Source organism: Alternaria novae-zelandiae (assembly GCF_023758075.1).
Source record: "Alternaria novae-zelandiae strain BMP 2774 chromosome Unknown scaffold_17, whole genome shotgun sequence".
NCBI classification, from domain to species: Eukaryota; Fungi; Ascomycota; class Dothideomycetes; order Pleosporales; family Pleosporaceae; genus Alternaria; species Alternaria novae-zelandiae.
In genome coordinates, this window is record NW_026056977.1 from 770,410 (window position 1) to 787,548 (window position 17,139).

At 54.6% G+C, this 17,139-nt stretch overlaps 6 protein-coding genes across 6 annotated transcripts; 3 read left to right on the forward strand and 3 right to left on the reverse strand.

Annotated features, from left to right (window-relative positions):
- Positions 1-29: 29 nt before the first annotated feature.
- Positions 30-2,513, reverse strand: J4E88_008071 (uncharacterized protein; the record flags this gene model as incomplete). The annotated part of the gene is made up of 1 exon (XM_049401684.1): positions 30-2,513. One exon carries the CDS (start codon positions 2,511-2,513, stop codon positions 30-32), a length of 2,484 nt encoding a protein of 827 aa, XP_049252757.1.
- A 529-nt stretch (positions 2,514-3,042) lies between these two features.
- J4E88_008072 (uncharacterized protein) lies at positions 3,043-3,816 on the forward strand (the record flags this gene model as incomplete). Its single annotated transcript, XM_049401685.1, has 1 exon — positions 3,043-3,816. The coding sequence occupies one exon, from the start codon at positions 3,043-3,045 to the stop codon at positions 3,814-3,816; it is 774 nt and encodes a 257-aa protein (XP_049252758.1).
- A 667-nt stretch (positions 3,817-4,483) lies between these two features.
- Positions 4,484-5,060, reverse strand: COX13 (Cytochrome c oxidase subunit 6A, mitochondrial; the record flags this gene model as incomplete). Its single annotated transcript, XM_049401686.1, has 4 exons — positions 4,484-4,518; positions 4,595-4,658; positions 4,714-4,826; positions 4,994-5,060. The coding sequence occupies 4 exons, from the start codon at positions 5,058-5,060 to the stop codon at positions 4,484-4,486; spliced, it is 279 nt and encodes a 92-aa protein (XP_049252759.1).
- A 1,112-nt stretch (positions 5,061-6,172) lies between these two features.
- J4E88_008074 (uncharacterized protein) lies at positions 6,173-6,694 on the reverse strand (the record flags this gene model as incomplete). Its single annotated transcript, XM_049401687.1, has 2 exons — positions 6,173-6,310; positions 6,365-6,694. 2 exons carry the CDS (start codon positions 6,692-6,694, stop codon positions 6,173-6,175), a joined length of 468 nt encoding a protein of 155 aa, XP_049252760.1.
- Positions 6,695-7,027: 333 nt separating this feature from the next.
- Positions 7,028-11,017, forward strand: SEC31 (protein transport protein S31; the record flags this gene model as incomplete). The annotated part of the gene is made up of 5 exons (XM_049401688.1): positions 7,028-7,236; positions 7,291-7,410; positions 7,463-10,548; positions 10,605-10,903; positions 10,973-11,017. 5 exons carry the CDS (start codon positions 7,028-7,030, stop codon positions 11,015-11,017), a joined length of 3,759 nt encoding a protein of 1,252 aa, XP_049252761.1.
- Positions 11,018-13,064: 2,047 nt separating this feature from the next.
- Positions 13,065-15,416, forward strand: MUS18 (UV-damage endonuclease; the record flags this gene model as incomplete). The annotated part of the gene is made up of 2 exons (XM_049401689.1): positions 13,065-13,721; positions 13,773-15,416. 2 exons carry the CDS (start codon positions 13,065-13,067, stop codon positions 15,414-15,416), a joined length of 2,301 nt encoding a protein of 766 aa, XP_049252762.1.
- Positions 15,417-17,139: the final 1,723 nt, after the last annotated feature.

Consider the following 17,139-nt stretch of genomic DNA (forward strand, 5'->3'; position numbering starts at 1 on the left):
GAGCATCTATCCACGGCTATCTTGGCTACCTAGACTACCTCCCACCTCGCCAGCCTGCCGATGGTACTTCCCGCCTGTCGCACAATGCACACGCGATCCGATTTTGGCACGCCCGAGTCAGACCCAGGGGCGACCACCTTGTGCATTACCAGATTCGCAACCGCGGTCGGCATGCCCTCTGCGAGGTTGTAGTTGCCCGTTGTGACGAAGCCGATGAGATCCACTTCGTCAGGCACTAGAGGGTAATTCTCCTCGCCAGCGCTCGGTGGGCCGTTGTCTAGGAGACTCCTTGCAAGATCCCTGCGCTGGATATGATCTGGCTGCTTAACGACACCTCGACTCTGTTGCTTCGTCGACGTACGCTTCGTACCGGGTTGTGGCAGCTGGGCCAGCCATTCGCTTCGAAGTTGTGGGTCGCTAGGCAGTCGGTAGATGCGAGCGCAGTCTGTAGGAGTGCCCCGTTGGACCATTGTGATCTTGACAGTGAATACATCTGATGGCAACAACGAGCCGCTCGACGAAGCCGTGCCGTCAACCATACCAGCTGCTTGTCTGAACGAGAGCTGTCTGACAGGAGTTCGAGATTCTTGACATGAAGACACATCTGCAACCAACCTCTGCCAGTCGCAAGACCACGGATCTCCAATCTCGCCCTTCCTACCCTTACCAAGATCAATAGTCGACCATTCAAACCTCTTCCCCTTGGGACGCTTCGTCCACTCGTGCTTCCTCACTCCACGCTCACGCTCTTCCCAGTCCCAACCAGCCTCTGTACCAGGATGGTCGTACGGGAAGTGCGGCTTCGAGCGCTCAAAGTCCACCTGACGTCTCTCTTTCAAGCCGCCGAATCGGGGGTTGCCGCCTGTCGAAACCGGGTAGCGCATAATCTGTCGCCACACAGGCATCACGCATTTCCAGGGAAGGAGAATGGTCCAGGACTTGTTTTCTCGTGACACTAATAAAAGCGTCGGAATACGTGGGTCGGTCGATCGGGCCTCAGGGTCTTCGCCAAGTGTGCATGCGCCCTTCCGGCGATTGATGGACTTTTGAGACGGCATGGTTCGCTGTGCGGCTAGTCGGCTGTTGGTATCGAAGATCGATGCTGGAGTCAGAGTGTTGTCGACTGGCCAGGTCGCCAGGGTTTCCGTCAGGGCAGTCAGCGACTGTTGATCGTGTGATAGGTGCGAGGTGCGAGGAGGATCGCGAAGCCGAGGATCTGAAATATCAAACGCCAACAGCGCACCGGCTGGTAACGATGCAGCGTCCGTCACAGATGCCAAAGTCGGCCATAGTGACTGTGGGGTCTCAGAGCCAGCCTCAGGAGAAGGCACAGGGGCAAGAACAGAGCAGAGGGCCTCCGCAGCGGCCGGGCCTACAACCTCAATAGACCCAATTTCGAAGCGGAGATCTCGCACGGTAACAGCTGGCTTCTGTACTTTAGCAGTCCGAACAACTTCCTCCCAGAGCTGCAAGAAAGCGCCCGGATGCACTCTGATGAAAGCTTTCGTCTTTTTGCCATCGGCATGCGGTGCACACCAGATCACAGTCACCCGAGCGATCTTGACCAACGGCTTCGCTTCTCTTTCGTAAATCCAGCCTTCCCAGGTCCTAGTGCCATTCCGCCACTTCTTAGCCCTGCCTCTGTTCTGCCATGGATCATCTGTGTCCTCTGCAGAGAAGTGCAGACCCTTGAGTAGCCCCGTTATACTGGCTTCAGGACCCTCTAGGCTGAGGGTTGACATGTAGCTCATATCCCACGCGACAGCTCCCCGCTGGGTTGCAGCTCTGTGTGTGAGACGGTATGCCTTGACCGCTGGCTGCAACGGTATCGCAAACCGCCAGAGAGGCTCTTTCGGATCCGTCATCTTTGCGCGCTTGGTATGCCATAGGTGCGTAGGAAGCCAGGTCTTGTCTCGCTGGCGTCTGCGGAATCGCGATGGAGGGGTAGCGGGTGTGGCCAAGGGCGGGAACTTGCGCTTCAGCTTCGGTGGTGAGGGCTTCGTGACTTGCTTCGGCGCATCCTCCATCTTCGCGTCTCCGTCGTCGTCTTTCCCACTGCCATCCTTCCTCTTCTTTGCCTTCTGCTTACTCTGCTCCCTCCCCTCCTTCCTCAGGAACTTCTTCTTGCCCTTCCCAATACCACTTCCACTGGTACCTCTGGCAATAGGCGTGTTGTCTTCTTTAGCTTCCTGCCGCGCCCTGACCCGCAATCTCTTCGGCACGCGCTGCGGATTGTGACTTGCGGTCCTCCTCCTCAACTCCCGTGGCACATCTTGAAAAGCCCGTCGCGAGAGCCCTTTCTTGGCCGCCTTCATGGCGCCCTCCAGCGACCTGATCTCATTCTCGTGCGACTTGAGAAAGTTCTTGACGTTGATCTCGCCATTGGGGTACGCGTTGCTAGTCGAAACGGCGGGGATGACGTACTGGGGTCGTTGCTGGAATCTGGTGCGTTTAACAGGATTACCGGGGCCCGTGTTGGCAGGCTGCTTCCTCTTCCTCGAGCTATCGGCCATGGTGGGACGTCTATCAGCTTATGCTATGCTATCTCGAGCTCACTGGGCCAACGGTCGCGGCGACTGAAATCTTAGCGAGATCTCCACACCAACGGGCCTACTAGCGCGGAGTCATTCGTCACGTCCGCACGTGTTACGCCGAAGCACTGACAGCCTACCAGTGCCGCGCTGGACCCTTTGGCATTGGTCTGCTGCATTCTGTTTCATCGCGCCGACCCCCCCTAGCCCGTTGTTTGATTAATTACTCCATTCACAACATCTTCATTTCGCGATTCGGCCTAGAGCTCCACTTGCTGTGCCCCCCTGTGATTGCACCTATCCCCTGCATTGTGCGCAGCCACCATGCTGCCCTGTCCATGTGGTCTAGGACATGTCCTGATCATTCAATGTTTTCCCACACTGCGTCTTCACACAACAACAGCATCTCACAGCATCTCTACTTTGAACAGCGCCACCACAACACATAGCATCCTCTATTACTATCACCAGCTATTGCTAGTACATAATGACCACCCACACATACACCACAATGTCTCCGACGCCCAGCTTTCAACCTCCTTCCGAGCAAATGTGCAAGATAAATTTCAGCCCACTGCGATCGCCCTCTCCGCGCAAACGTTTCAACACCCACGGGCGCAACCAGTCTGAAGCTATTCAACGCCCCCGGCCCATTAGTGTAGCAGACAACTCTCCAATGGTGCAGCACACGAAAAGGTCCTCGATATACGTCTCAGAGGGATGCTATACTCTCAAAGGCCCAGCCATGGCCTCGCCGACGAACGACCCCTCCGACGTTGTCGATCACTACGCTATCCTCGAACTCACTCCCAAGGCCACCACCGACGAGATTAGGGCTGCGTATCGCCGTCTGCGAGGTGTGTACTTTGCCAACGACGCGAAGAAGTACCGTGCGCTACAGACTGGCTTCGATTGCCTCATGGACCCAAATACCCGCCAGGTTTACGATGCTTCCTACCAGCCAGCTGCGGCAGCGCCGGATTCGCTATCTAGTATCGGTGAGGTCCTGGATCAGGGAAAGCACTGGCGCAAGGATAGTGCTCATGGCGACGACGCGAATGCTGCTATTCCCGAGGAGGAGGAAGAGGAAGAGGAGGAGCAGGACCTACGGACTGACGATCCGAATTGGGCTCTTAAGCGGTTTCAATGTGAGGGCCATGAGATTATGCTGGGCACTGAGCCGTATCAGTCCTGGATCCCTCTGCCCACATGCTCACTGCGGGCATGTGGACGACCGAAGTATCTCGGCAATTTCGCAGTGAACGCATATCCGACCGCGAACTAGTCCTCTTTCCCCATCGCTCGATACCCCGAATCTAACACACAGCCCTACCTACTCGGCTTGAGACGCCTGAGTTCTTCACGATTGTTTATAGCAGAGCAGGTCTTGCATGCATTTAGCGGTCTGGCCTTGCGGCGCAACTGGGCGGTCACTTTGTTCCTTCTTGGTCCCTTTGGTCCCTTTGTCACCTTAGCGTTGTTTTTTGCACACAAGCGGCGATTCACTCATCATCCCCTTTATCTGTACAGGATAGAAAGTCCCAACTTTACTGCAAATTGGCTACACTCACTACATATCTCGTATATCGAGCACACTCTGAATGATAATGTATGACACTAGGAGACTTGGTTCGATCGGCGTGCATATGCATGTGATGAAGTTTATATGGCGAGTTCTGAAACAGCAAGTCGGCATACGTCGTACGACGGTGTTTATGGTATACAGGAGATATGCAGGACTAGATAAACGACGGGAAGACTAATGGGGGTCACGCGAAGGGGGTCATGACATCACGAGGTAGCGGTGCATTGGGGTGGCAAAGTAGATAGACCAGAGTCGCATTGCTGATATCGATCGCTATGATACAGGGCTCTAAGTTGCAAATGCCACTCTGATCCGATCCTGTCCTGCTCTAAGAAACTGTCGCATGCTGGGTGTCGTCGTGAGCTGTCTACTGGTCGAGCTTCACGGGGAAGTTGCCAGCCTCTATATCATGTGTTAGCTATAGCTCTTTCAAAGTCCGTTGCGCATTCGACCAATGCGTCTAAAGTGGGTTACTCACCACGCTGGTCGTCCCATCGCGATGTCCAGCCGCTGGGGCACAGGGACTTGTAGGCCAACATGAACTATATCCATCAGTATACATGCCCATCTTCAATGCGACGTTTCCGGAGTGCGCACCTGGCGGCAGGGGGCAAAGTCCTCGCCCTTGGCGATGATGCACTTGTGGTAGTCGACGTAGTTTTGCCAGCAGTGCTTGGTCTGGTTCTGGTTGGGGAAGCGGGCATCGAAGCCTATATGCGCCGAAGCATGTTAGCACCCAATACGGCCCATCTCAAGCTCCAGGCGTCATTTTGGCAGGCGGTGCAGGGCGCAGAGCAAGTCCGGGGAAGGCGTACCAGCTGTGCGGCGGCAGATTAGCGATTGAAGCTCGACATGCGGAGGTGCGGGAAAAGCTCACCAGTGACAAACTTGAAGGGCTTGGTTACGAGCTCGTCGCCGTTCTCGCCGTTCTCGTTGTCAGACATGATTGCGATGGGGGGTTGGGCGTGGTTCGGGCGTGGGCGTGGCGGCAATGGCAGGCGGGCGTGTGCAGGTCGAAGTGGTGACGGAAGTGAAGTTGTGAGGTTGCGATGGTTCGACCCGAAACGCATTGTCCACACACAATTCGCTCGGCGTTTTCCGGGCGACAGGGCCCGCGAGCTCTCTCAGCATCTGCGTGCCTCACTGTGACGAAAGCCCCGGAAGACGTCCTTCGATCCCCCACGACAACGTCTACGAACAATCTCCCACCCCAATTGCGAAGTCAGCAATACCGCCACCATGTTCAAAGCCACCCGCGCCCTCTCCATGCAGCCAACTCGTATGTTGGCCATGCAGCCGACACGCATGGCGGCCATGCAACCTACGCGCATGATGGCCATGCGCCAGAGCCCCCAGCTCTTCATGAGGCAGACAATGGGCCTGCGCAACCCCGTCCCCGTATGCCTCGCCGCCTTCCATCTTCTGGGAACTTGATGCTGACTATACTGCAGAAGGAGGAGCACGGCGGTAAGCCAATCACAGCATCCACTTTATGCCATCGAACATGAATTGACGATTGACCATACAGCCCACACCGTATCCCAGCGCATCCGCCAGCTCAAGAATATCCCCACTGAGATCTGGCCTCTGAGTACGTCTACCTCCACCCGTATCCCTGGCTCTTGCTAACCCAAACTCTAGTCGTCGTCCTCGCGTAAGCCCCTCCATTGCGCCCGCATATACCCTCACATACACCTTCATAACACGTAGTCTAATACATCTACAGCATCGCCGTCGGCATGGCCTTCTTCTCCATCACCCGGAAACTCTGGGTCGACAAGACGCTCCGTCTCAAGCGACAGGGCAAGCAGGACTAGATGTCCAGTTGGTGAGGAATAGGATACGAGAAGGATGGAATCGGCGGGCTTGGAAGGGCTCCAGCAGCCATTGTGTATAGGTACAGCATACGGGATAGAGTCCGAGTCACGTTCGATAATCAAGCATGAGATCCCTTTGTGTTGTGTAGTTGATATGATATGCACGAGACAGCACTTGGTATCAAATGTTTCCCAAACGCCTGCAAACGCCATGCTATGAGACCAAAGAACCAAAGAGATTACACTGGCTTCGGTCCAGCCTCGTCAAGACCCTCCAGGCCCTGCATAGGGTCCATGGGCCCGTTCGCCTCCTCTTGAATCTGCTCACTTGCTTTGCGATCCTCCTCACTCACGGCATGCTTGGCCAACCAGCCCTCCTGCGTTTTGTCAGCATACCAGACGTGTAATTTTTCAGATTAAAAGAAACGTACCTGCTCCCAGATGGCGGTCTTGCTGCCTAGACCTTCATTCGCGTCTTTCTGTGGCTTGGCTGCTGCTACCTTGATGACAGAACCGTACAGCTCGCTCCGGTCCATGTTGTCGATGGCGTCGGTCGCGTCGGTCGCAGTCTCAAACTCAACATAGCCGAACCCCCGATGTTGATCGCCCTGGCTCTGGTTCTCCGGTTTGGGCAAGTTGACTTCGACAATGTCGCCAAAAGGCAGGAAGGCGTGGAAAAGCGTCTGCTGGGTGACTGCCTGGTCGAGGCCGCCGACGAACACGGTGGCCTTTAGTCGTGACGTGTCTGATAAATTCGACATGGTTGCCTGTGGAATGCGATTTGCGGCTTTGGTGGTATGATAGTCGTGTTCTCTTGATGGCGCGCTGAAATTCGATATCACGTGGTTAGCGGGACCCACCTTGGCTGGCGCGCCCGCCATGGACCAGGGAAGGACAGGTGGATGGTCCTGGTGAAGCACGTCGTTGCCTCAACTCCCAGTCCGCGCTCAAGACACATTGCGGACTCTCTTTAACACCACATAACCCTCTCGTCGCCCTCTACAAAACCCGCTCCCTTGTCCATCATTTTGTTCGTGCCGTATTCCCCAATTCGCTAATCTGACACCGCGGCGCCATCACCGCCCAACACCGTCATGGTCCGCCTACGAGAAATCCCCCGGACCGCCTGTTTCGCCTGGTCGCCAGGCCCGACGCAGCCCCTGATTGCTACCGGAACCAAGGCTGGGGCTGTAGATGCCGACTTTTCAAATGAAACACAATTAGAGCTCTGGGAGCTCAAGTTGGACGACAGCGAGCAGGGCGTCGAACTCAAGCCCGTTGCTACTGTGAGCGTCGAGTCGAGGTACTAGAGGATATTTCTAAGCCATTGGGACTAAAGAACTAAATGTCCTGCCAGGTTCAACGACATTGCGTGGAGTCAACCCAGCGAGCAGTACCCGCGGGGCATAATAGCGGGCGCACTCGACAGCGGGGCACTCGTGCTATGGGACGCAGAGAAGCTGCAGGCAGGCGAAGGGTCAGAGCGCATGGACAGCTGCATGCAACCACAGAGTGCTGACGTTATGCAGCGACGATGCGGAAATTGACCAGATCGACAAGCACACCGGCCCCATCCAGGCGATACAGTTCAACCCCTTCCGATCCAACATCCTCGCCTCGGCCGGTGCCAAGGGCGAACTCTACGTCCACGACCTCGCCGACGACTCCAAGTCCTTCCGCCTCGGCAAGGCTGGAGCGAACCCCGACGAATACACTACATTGGACTGGAATAAGAAGGTTGCGCATATCCTGGCCACCGGCAGCAGCGGCGGCTTTGTCACCGTCTGGGACGTCAAGCTCAAGAAGGAGAACCTCACATTAAACCACTATGGACGGAAAACAGTCAGCGCGGTTTCCTGGGACCCCAATGTGCCCACGAGACTAGTCACCGCTATCCCGACCGACCAGAACCCGCTCGTGCTGGTGTGGGACCTCCGCAACACCAATGCGCCAGAGAAGACGCTGCAGGCACACGACCAGGGCGTGCTGTCGCTTTCGTGGTGTGTGCAAGACAGCGACCTTTTGTTGTCTTGCGGCAAGGACAACAGGACGATTGCGTGGAACCCGCACACCGGCGAGCAATTGGGCGAATTCCCAGTCGTGACAAACTGGACCTTCCAGACCAGATTCAACCCTTCGAACCCGAACCTCCTCGCGACCGCATCCTTCGACGGAAAGATCGCAGTTCAAACACTACAAAACACTGGGGCTGGCGCGGACCAGAACAAGGCCGCGACGGAGGCGCCTGCAGGCGAGGACTTCTTCGCTCAGACCCACGCAGAACCCCAGGGCGCATCTTTCTCACTGAAGACACCCCCGAAGTGGCTGAAGAGGAGAGCAGGTGTGGCTTTCGGCTTCGGTGGAAAGCTGGTGCGATTCGGCATCGTCGATAACAAGTCCAAGATCTCTATTTCGACTTTTGCGGTAGACTCGGACGTCAGCGCGGCAAGCGAGGAGTTTGACAAGGCTCTAGACAAGGGCGACATTACGGCAATCTGCGAGTCGAAGATTTCAAAGGCAGCCAACGAGGAAGAGAAGGCCGACTGGACTGTAATCGAGACTCTTACGTCGGAGAACCCGCGAAGCAAGCTTGTCGAGTACCTGGGCTTCTCCGACAAGGATGAAGAGCCAGAAGAAGAGAAGAAGGAGGAGAAGACAAATGGCGATGCGGACGAGGGGTCCTCGTTCTTCGACAATGCGACAGACGAGGGCAACTTCTTGTCCGATCTCGCAGCTTCCAAGGGCGCGAAGACCAACAACCCCTTCCAGATATACACTGGTTCCGAGTCGGAAGCCGACACCAAGATTACCCGCAACCTCATGCTTGGTGACTTCAACGCGGCGTTGGACGTGTGCCTAAAGGAGAACCGACTGTCAGATGCTTTCATGATTGCCATTTGTGGTGGGGAGAAGTGCATCGCCAAGGCACAGGCTGCATACTTCAAGAGACAGTCTGACGCACCCAATTACCTGCGCTTACTTGCGTCAGTGGTCGGAAAGAATCTATGGGACTTCGTATACAACGCTGACCTCAAAGACTGGAAGGAAGTCATGGCCACGATCTGCACATTTGCCGACCAGGCCGACTTCCCCGACCTTTGCGAGGCCCTCGGAGACCGTCTCGAAGAAGCCATTTCTGAAGAGGAAGGAACGTACCGAAAAGATGCGTCTTTCTGTTACTTGGCTGGTTCCAAGCTTGAGAAGGTCGTTGTCAACTGGGCACAGGAGCTTCAAGAAAGCGAGAAGGCGGGAATTGAGCAAACCGACGGCGACAACAGTTTCTCTATCCACGCACGGTCACTACAGGAGTTCATCGAGAAGGTCACGGTATTCCGAAAGGTCACCAACTTCAAGGATGCCGAACAGCAGAAGGAGGACGACTGGAAACTCGAGCCGCTGTACGCAAAGTACGTTGAATACGCTGACATCGCATCTGCCCACGGCCAGCTCGCAATTGCGGAGAAGTATCTGGATCTCCTGCCTCAAAAGTACCCAGCTGCAGATGTTGCCAGGAACCGGGTCAAGCAAGCCACTAGGAAGGTTGCAGCTCAGCCAGCGGCAGCACAAAAACAGGCCCAGTCAACCACTGCTGGTCGTCGTCAAGTTGTGGTCCCGTCGTATGGACAGCCTGCACAAGCAACACCGGCACCGCCCCAGCAGACGCCCTACGCTCCGGTCAACCCTATGCAAACGCAACCAAGAGCGTCACCTTATGCTCCAGTCAACCCCCTATCCTCGCAAGCCCAGCCCACTGGACCATCAACATTCACACCAGCAGCAGCACCCGGCAACTCGTACACACCGGTTGGTTACCAGCCATCTCAGCCTCAGGGCTATGGTTACAACGCAGCGCCCCAACAAGGAATCGCACCTCCGCCACGCAACTTCTCAAACTCGCCATCAATCGTGCCAGCAGCCAACAGAGGCAGTATTCCTGCCTGGAACGACACACCAGACTTCGGTCCACCCAAGCCAGCTTCGCGTCGTGGCACTCCTATGAACACCGTAGCTTCTCCGTTCCCGAACCAGCAGCAGCCCCTCGCAGGCCCACCTCAAGGTCCATTCTCGCCAGGAGCAAGGTCGACACCTCCACCTCCTCCAAAGGGTCCTCCTCAAGGCCCTCCCCGGATGACTTCTCCTCCGTCTGGACCCCCAACTGGTGCTCCGAACCCATACGCACCAGCGCCGGCGTCAAACAACTATGCTGCTCCGCCTGCTGGCTTCGCACCTCCACAGCAGGCACCAGTACAGCGTGGAGCATCGCCATACCAACCACCGACTGCTGCCGCTCCACCATCGAACCGCTACGCTCCTGCTCCAGGTTCACAACCATCGGCTCCCCCTGGACCAATGGGCGGAATGCCACCGCCACGAAACATTGCGCCTCCTCCTGGCCAGTTCACACCCGTAGGATCAGCATATGCACCGTCGCCTGTGCAACAAATGCCAACCGCAGCCGCAGCACCGCCACCAAGGGGCCCACCTCAAGGACCTCCGCGTGCAGGACCTCCACCAGGTGGTCCTCCAGGCGGTCCTCAGGGCGGACCACCAAGGCCCGATTCCCGACCTGGAACCGGTCAATCGCAAGCGGCAGCGCAAGCAGCGCCCAAGTACCGTAAGTGCACCCCAAATCACACACAAGAATCATCTCAATCTAACCCCGCAACACAGCTCCCGGCGACCGATCCCACATCCCCGACGCCTCGCGCCCCATCTACGAGATCCTCGACGCAGACCTCCAACGCGTGAAAGCAAAGGCACCAGCTCAATACAAACAGCACGTTGCCGACACGGAGAAGCGGCTCAATATCCTCTTTGACCATCTCAACAACGAGGACCTGCTCAAGCCTGATACTATCCAGCAGATGAATGAACTCGCGGCCCAGATTCAGGCTAAGCAGTATGATGCTGCGGTTGCGATTTTTTCGGATCTCATGACGAATAAGACGGATGAGGGGAGTAATTGGATGGTAAGTGGAATGAGTTGTTTGTACTATGTGATTTGATGAGGATGAAGTGCTAATTTTTGGTTGTGTTAGGTTGGTGTTAAGCGGTTGATTCAGTTTAGCAAGTCGACTGCTTAGGGGGCTGGTACGAAGAAGGCTACTGCGACTAAGGCTGCGCTGGCTGGTGGGTCTGATGATGGGTATGTCTACGTGGAAAAGGTGTATAAGTAAAGGGGTTGGAAGGGGGGTAGATGGAGATTAGCTGGGATAGAGATAGCTTCGAAAAGATGTCTTTAGCGCTGTGCATTGCTTAGAGTATGAAGATAGCTGCATGATTTGTGTGCATGTGTGTGATGTCGACGGTGTGAAGGAGTGAATGCTGTCTGTCGTGTGTATAAGCATGATAATGTAAGTATTTCTACACACGTGGCGGAGTGAACAAGGCCTACCTGCTCAGCCACATGGCAATTGCATACCTTGGTACAGAGTGAAAATACGCGAAATCACGAACCGAAAGTATGTGGGCTCTCGTTCTTAAAGCACGGTAAGGTCAGGATGTGAGTTGTAGCAATACCCTTCTTTCCCCGTTAAACTACCCTAGCTACTTCTCTCAACAGCAACTGGACAGAGGATTAGGATTACCTGCAAATCTAAACACCGCCAACATCTGGACAAGAGACATCGTACACCACAACACCACCATACCACCGCACAAGAAAATATTGGAAAAGCGTACCGACACAAAAACCTACGTTGCCTTGTTCCTCCACAGCCGAACGACATATCTACATATATATATATATATTGTACCCTATCTACAACGTCAGCGACAACGATAATGGTTTTCAAAAGCTTCATCTGGCTGTGGATAGCAGTATGCGTCCTGTTCTTCCTGCACATGATGTTGCTGATGTGGATTGATGAAAAGGGAGTGCCGTGGTGGTTGAGGGGGTAGTGAGGGGTCAGGAAGGGGGGAGGAAGAGGAGGGATTGGAGAAGGGGAAAGAGAACGAGGGAAGAGGGTGAGTAAAGATGATGGAGAGGGGTGGGAGGTAGACAGGATGGCAAAGAACAAAGTGGAGAGAAACGAAATCCGTATAAGAACCGTGGGAGGTGCTGTAGCATCGAGTTTGGAGAGCAGGCGATAGCCATGTTGATTTGGAGGATACTCTAACATTTTTCCATTCAGTGTTCTAATTTGCTTGTATGCCGGGTGTAGAGGTCAGGCTAGGCAAGACGAGCAAGTAGTGTTTAGTGTTACGAAGAAGATGTGAAATTGGTATTATGATTTGAAGAGAAGAAAAAAGTCGTTGGAGATAGTCTGGTTGTTTTGCGATGGCTTGGTTTGGTGGACTGCGTATGGAATTTCTCAAACATTAGGTTGACATGAATGGTATGATCACCTAGTTCTGTAAATGTGCGAATATTCAGAACATGAATTAATCAAGGCCATGTTGGAATACACCGAGAAACGGCTGTGCTGCTCCTTTCCTCTGCATAGTGTGGCGGTATCGTAACAAAGTGATCTGTTTCTCGCGCTTCTCGTGAAAAGCCTCTGTCACCAAGCTAGTGCTTTTAGATACCATCGTGAAAGATTGATGTAAAAGCGCTGATGACGATCGAACCCCTTAGATCGCGATACATTCAGGCCATCAGTGGACCGTGTGTTTCTGTGGATCTTTGCACAAATGACGATTGTGCAGATACATTTGCAAAGCATGCCATCTCGCTACAAGCATGGCCAAACATCACAATCGCGATGGCCTGTTGAAGTGTAAGTTACGTGGCGATAGCCTTGTTGATGAGTTCGACCAATGCAATTGTGCTCGCGATGGGATTGTAGAATGCGAAAGGTGGGATCTGGCATGAGATCGGGCGGGTTCGCTAATCGTAGCCGATCGGGTCTGAGCCGATCTCAGACAACACCAGCGTCATACTATCAAACCTCAATGTAATGACGTAGTCGCGAGCTCGACGCGTTAGCCACCCAACATGGCAATAGAAGCACGGTTCGCGGGTTTCAGCCTCCTTTCAATAAACTTGCTGTTCCCTCTGCAGCGGCATCACCTGAGTCCGGACACATGCTACGTTCCCTTCACAGCATCTGCTCTCGTGTCGCATTCCATCCACCACTCCGAGCGACGGCAACTTTTCAGAGATCGCGCGTGATCTCCTATCTTCCAACCATGCCCCCTAAGCGGAAGAGATCTGCTGTAGCAGCTGCGGTGCCTACGACCGAGGAGGCGCCCCCAATGGACCGATCACAGATGCGCCGAACAGACGTGCCTTTGCCGTCAAACGTCGCGAAGCCTCCTCGTCGCCAAACGACGCGTGGGGGAAAGGCTGAAAAGACCGACCCTAATCTCAACCCTGACATCCTCGATGGAGTCACTGCATTACGCGCATCGCCTGACGGACACGAAAGCGCCGCGCATGATGCTGTGCTGGAATCTGCCGTCAGCAACGGTACTGCGAATGAGGCGAATACTGCATCAGGTGCGCCTGCGAAGAAGAAGGCGCCCTCAGCACCTGCCACAAACGGCGATGCGCCCGTAGCGAATGGCGCCGCCCCTGCAGCGAATGCTGCAAAGAACAAGCGAAAGAAGGCCGGCGCCCAGCAAATCAAGGTGGAAGAGGAAGACACCAACAACGGTGCCGTGAATGGCGTAGCTGGGAATGTCACTGCACCTGCAGCCAGCACTGGGGTAGCGGCAGATCCCGACGATGTCGATAACCTCGAGGCTGAGGACGAGGACGAGGCAGAGGTCCAGGAAGCCCTGTCGAGACCCCCACCGGTCAACTCTGAATACCTTCCTCTTCCGTGGAAAGGACGACTTGGCTATGTATGTGTCCTGCAGGTACCTTTTAATCTAAACTAACGAATGTGCATACAGGCCTGTCTCAATACGTACCTCCGCAGTGCTACCCCTCCCGTCTTCAGCTCCAGAACCTGCCGCATCGCGAGCATCATCGAACATCGCCATCCCCTGAAGGACCCCTCCCAGCCCGAACATGCCACTAAGAATCGCCCCGATAAGGAACAACCAGCGGATGTCGCGCGGGGCATGAAATACGTTGAAGAGATTGGCCTCGCTAATGCGCGGGATATCATCAAGATGGTGCGCTGGAACGACAGGTACGGCATCAAGTTCATGCGCTTGAGTAGCGAGATATTCCCGTTTGCAAGCCATGACGAGTATGGCTACAAGCTTGAGCCTTTCGCTGCCGAGACGTTGCGTGAAGCAGGCAAAGTGATCGGTGAGCTGGGTCATCGAGTGACTACTCATCCGGGCCAGTTCACACAATTGGGCTCCCCGCGAAAGCAGGTCATTGACAACGCAATGCGTGATCTGGAGTATCATGCTGAGATGCTTTCTCTTCTGAAGCTTCCAGAGCAGCAGGATCGGGATGCTGTGATGATCCTCCATCTCGGTGGAGCATATGGCGACAAGCCAGCGGCCATTGAGAGGTTCAAGGAGAACTACGCAAGGCTGCCTCAGGGCGTCAAGAACCGCCTGGTGCTTGAGAACGACGACGTTGTATGGAACATGCATGAGTTGTTGCCTCTATGTGAAGAGCTTAACATCCCATTCGTGCTTGACTATCACCATCACAACATTCTCTTCGACGAAACTCAGATCCGTGAAGGTACCAAGGATGTCATGGATTACTACCCACGTATTCTGGCAACATGGGAGAAGAAAGGAATTACGCCTAAGATGCATTACTCTGAGCAAACACCTCCTGCGATTACTCGCACGAAACGGAGGAAGCACTCACCCCGCGTCATGACATTCCCTCCCTGCCCTGACACTATGGACTTGATGATCGAGGCAAAAGACAAGGAGCAGGCTGTATTTGAGCTCATGCGAACTTTCAAGCTCCCAGGCTTCGAAACTTTTAACGACATTCTGCCACATACGCGCCAGGATGAGAACAAGCCCTGGAAGCCCAAGCCCAAGAAGGCTGTCAAGAAGAGCAAGAAGAAGAAGACCGACGAGCTTGATGAGCTGGATGCAAAGATCGAAGAGGAAGAGCCAGAGGACGTACCCCCACCCATTGTACCTGACGACGAAGTAGGCATGGGAGGACCAGAGGGAAGAGTGTACTGGCCACCAGGAATGGAGGACTGGCTCAGACCCCCAAAACGGATCATCAAGAAGAAAGAAGACGGCGCCGCTACGCCAGCGAAGAAGAAGCGCAAGACCGCCGCTGACGCGGCCTCCATAGCAAGTGAAGCCGCTCCACTCGAGGATGTCAAGACGCCCATCAAGACACCAGCCAAGAAGGCCGCACCGACTAAGCGAGCAGCAGCTTCATCGACTAAGAAGAAGGCAGCAGCAAAGTCCGTGCCAACACCTTCGGCGTCAGACGAAGAGGATGATCAACTTAGCTCACCCCCGCTTAGCGAAGGGACCGAGGACGAGGCTCCTGCTGTGCAGAAGCGAAATGCACGACCTGCCGCAACACGGAAGAAGTCTGGCAGGGCCACGGCCCAAGTAAGCTACAAGGAAGAAGCGGATGAAATGAGCATGTAGACAAGTGTGTACAACCAATCTCATCGGTAGCCCCAAGGCAGCTAGTAATGTCAATCCAATGTATCAATACGCGAAATTCGGTCCTTCAAACACGAAATAGCGACATCCAAAGCATAATTCACATCATCTCGGTTGTACGAGGCGTGTGTCAAGTGTGCTTGTGCTAGAGGAAACAAACCTCCGAAGCCTGCTAGATCCTTCCCTTCCCGCTTCAGGCCGTTGTCCCGCGCCCCTTCCTTCCCGGCCTTGTCCCCCTCTTTCGTTCTCCGAAACCACTTGTCGTTGCTCTGTGCCTACTTTGCTCTAATTCAGTCTTTAATGCGCCCTTCCCCACATTATTGACGTAGGAGCCAATGGTACATGTCGTGTTTCTCGCGCTTACCTATCTATTCACCTTCCCAACCTAGCTGGAGTGGCCGGAACGCATGGACTGTACATACGAACATGCGTTCGTTGGGGGGAAGACACGAACGCATAAACGTGCACTATGTGGACCTTGACATTCGCTAGAGGGGGGAAAAGGAAAGGGAAGCAGATAGGTGCACAGCCCAGCCAGCCACCTCCACGTCGTGATACCCCTCTCACCACACCACACATACCCCAATCCAATGGCGTTGACAGAAACATGTTGTGTAGCAGCGGCTCAGGTGTTCTCGAAGCGGTTATCGAAGCACGGCCCGTTGCTGTGCCGCACTAACCGACGGTTGCCGAGGCATTCCGCATATCTTCTTAGCACCTTCCATTGCATATCCCACGGCCGGATGGGGGTTCAACGTCTCATCCGAAGCGAGCAAACATGTCAGCACTTGTTGTTTGCGGGAGAGAGATCAGACCAGGCAGAGAGAGAGAGAGAGAGGGTGTGGTAGGGGAAGCAGGCACAATCACAGCACGGTGCATGAGATGCGTCGATAGCTTAATCGATAGCTTCACATGCATGGTGTCATGCATGGATGTGTTGTGAAGAGGTGATCTCTGGTTCTAGCCTAGCTGTTGCTGCTGGCGTGGAGAGGGGAGCTGCAGAGGGATGCAGGACCACGTCGGAGGACATGGACTGGAAAAGGGTAGGAGTGAGAGCTGTTAGTGCGAACTCTAGAGGATAGTCTGGATAGTTACTTTGAGGGGTATGGTGGTGGGGGGGGTTGATCGTGGTGTGTCTTGGTTTCAGGTACGAGTCGCGTATTGGAAACCTTGGAAGTGTGGGATGGGGCATTCATGCGTTGTAGTTAAGAGAAGAAAGGGTCTACCAAGACCGTTATCTGTGGATATTTCGAGAAGCCGTTGAGATGTATGGGTTCTTTGCATTCGACGTGTATCCATTTCCCTCCTTCGCTCCACTACGATAAAGTTCCAACGTACGATCTCTGGTCTGTTGAATTCCCACCAATGGGTACTTCGCAACTGGGTCGGTCGATTTACAAACTGATTTCCCCTAGAGCGGTCGCTTGGTTTGTCAACACCAGATGCCAGCTGGGATCTAGAAGACCCCCCCTTCTAGTGTCCGTCGATCAACGATGAACAGCCATGACTCGAATCTAGGCCGTGTCTATTGTCTCTCTCTCTTGCCCTGCTGCCAATCAACCCCCAGTCACCTGGTTGCTATCCGCAATCGGTTAACTTCCCGCGGCTACATATCTGCAGGTCTATCTGCACAGCCTTGCACAGATTGAGGTCCATGCCCGTACCATGTCCATGGACTCTTGAATCGAACATTCGGTGCGCTAGT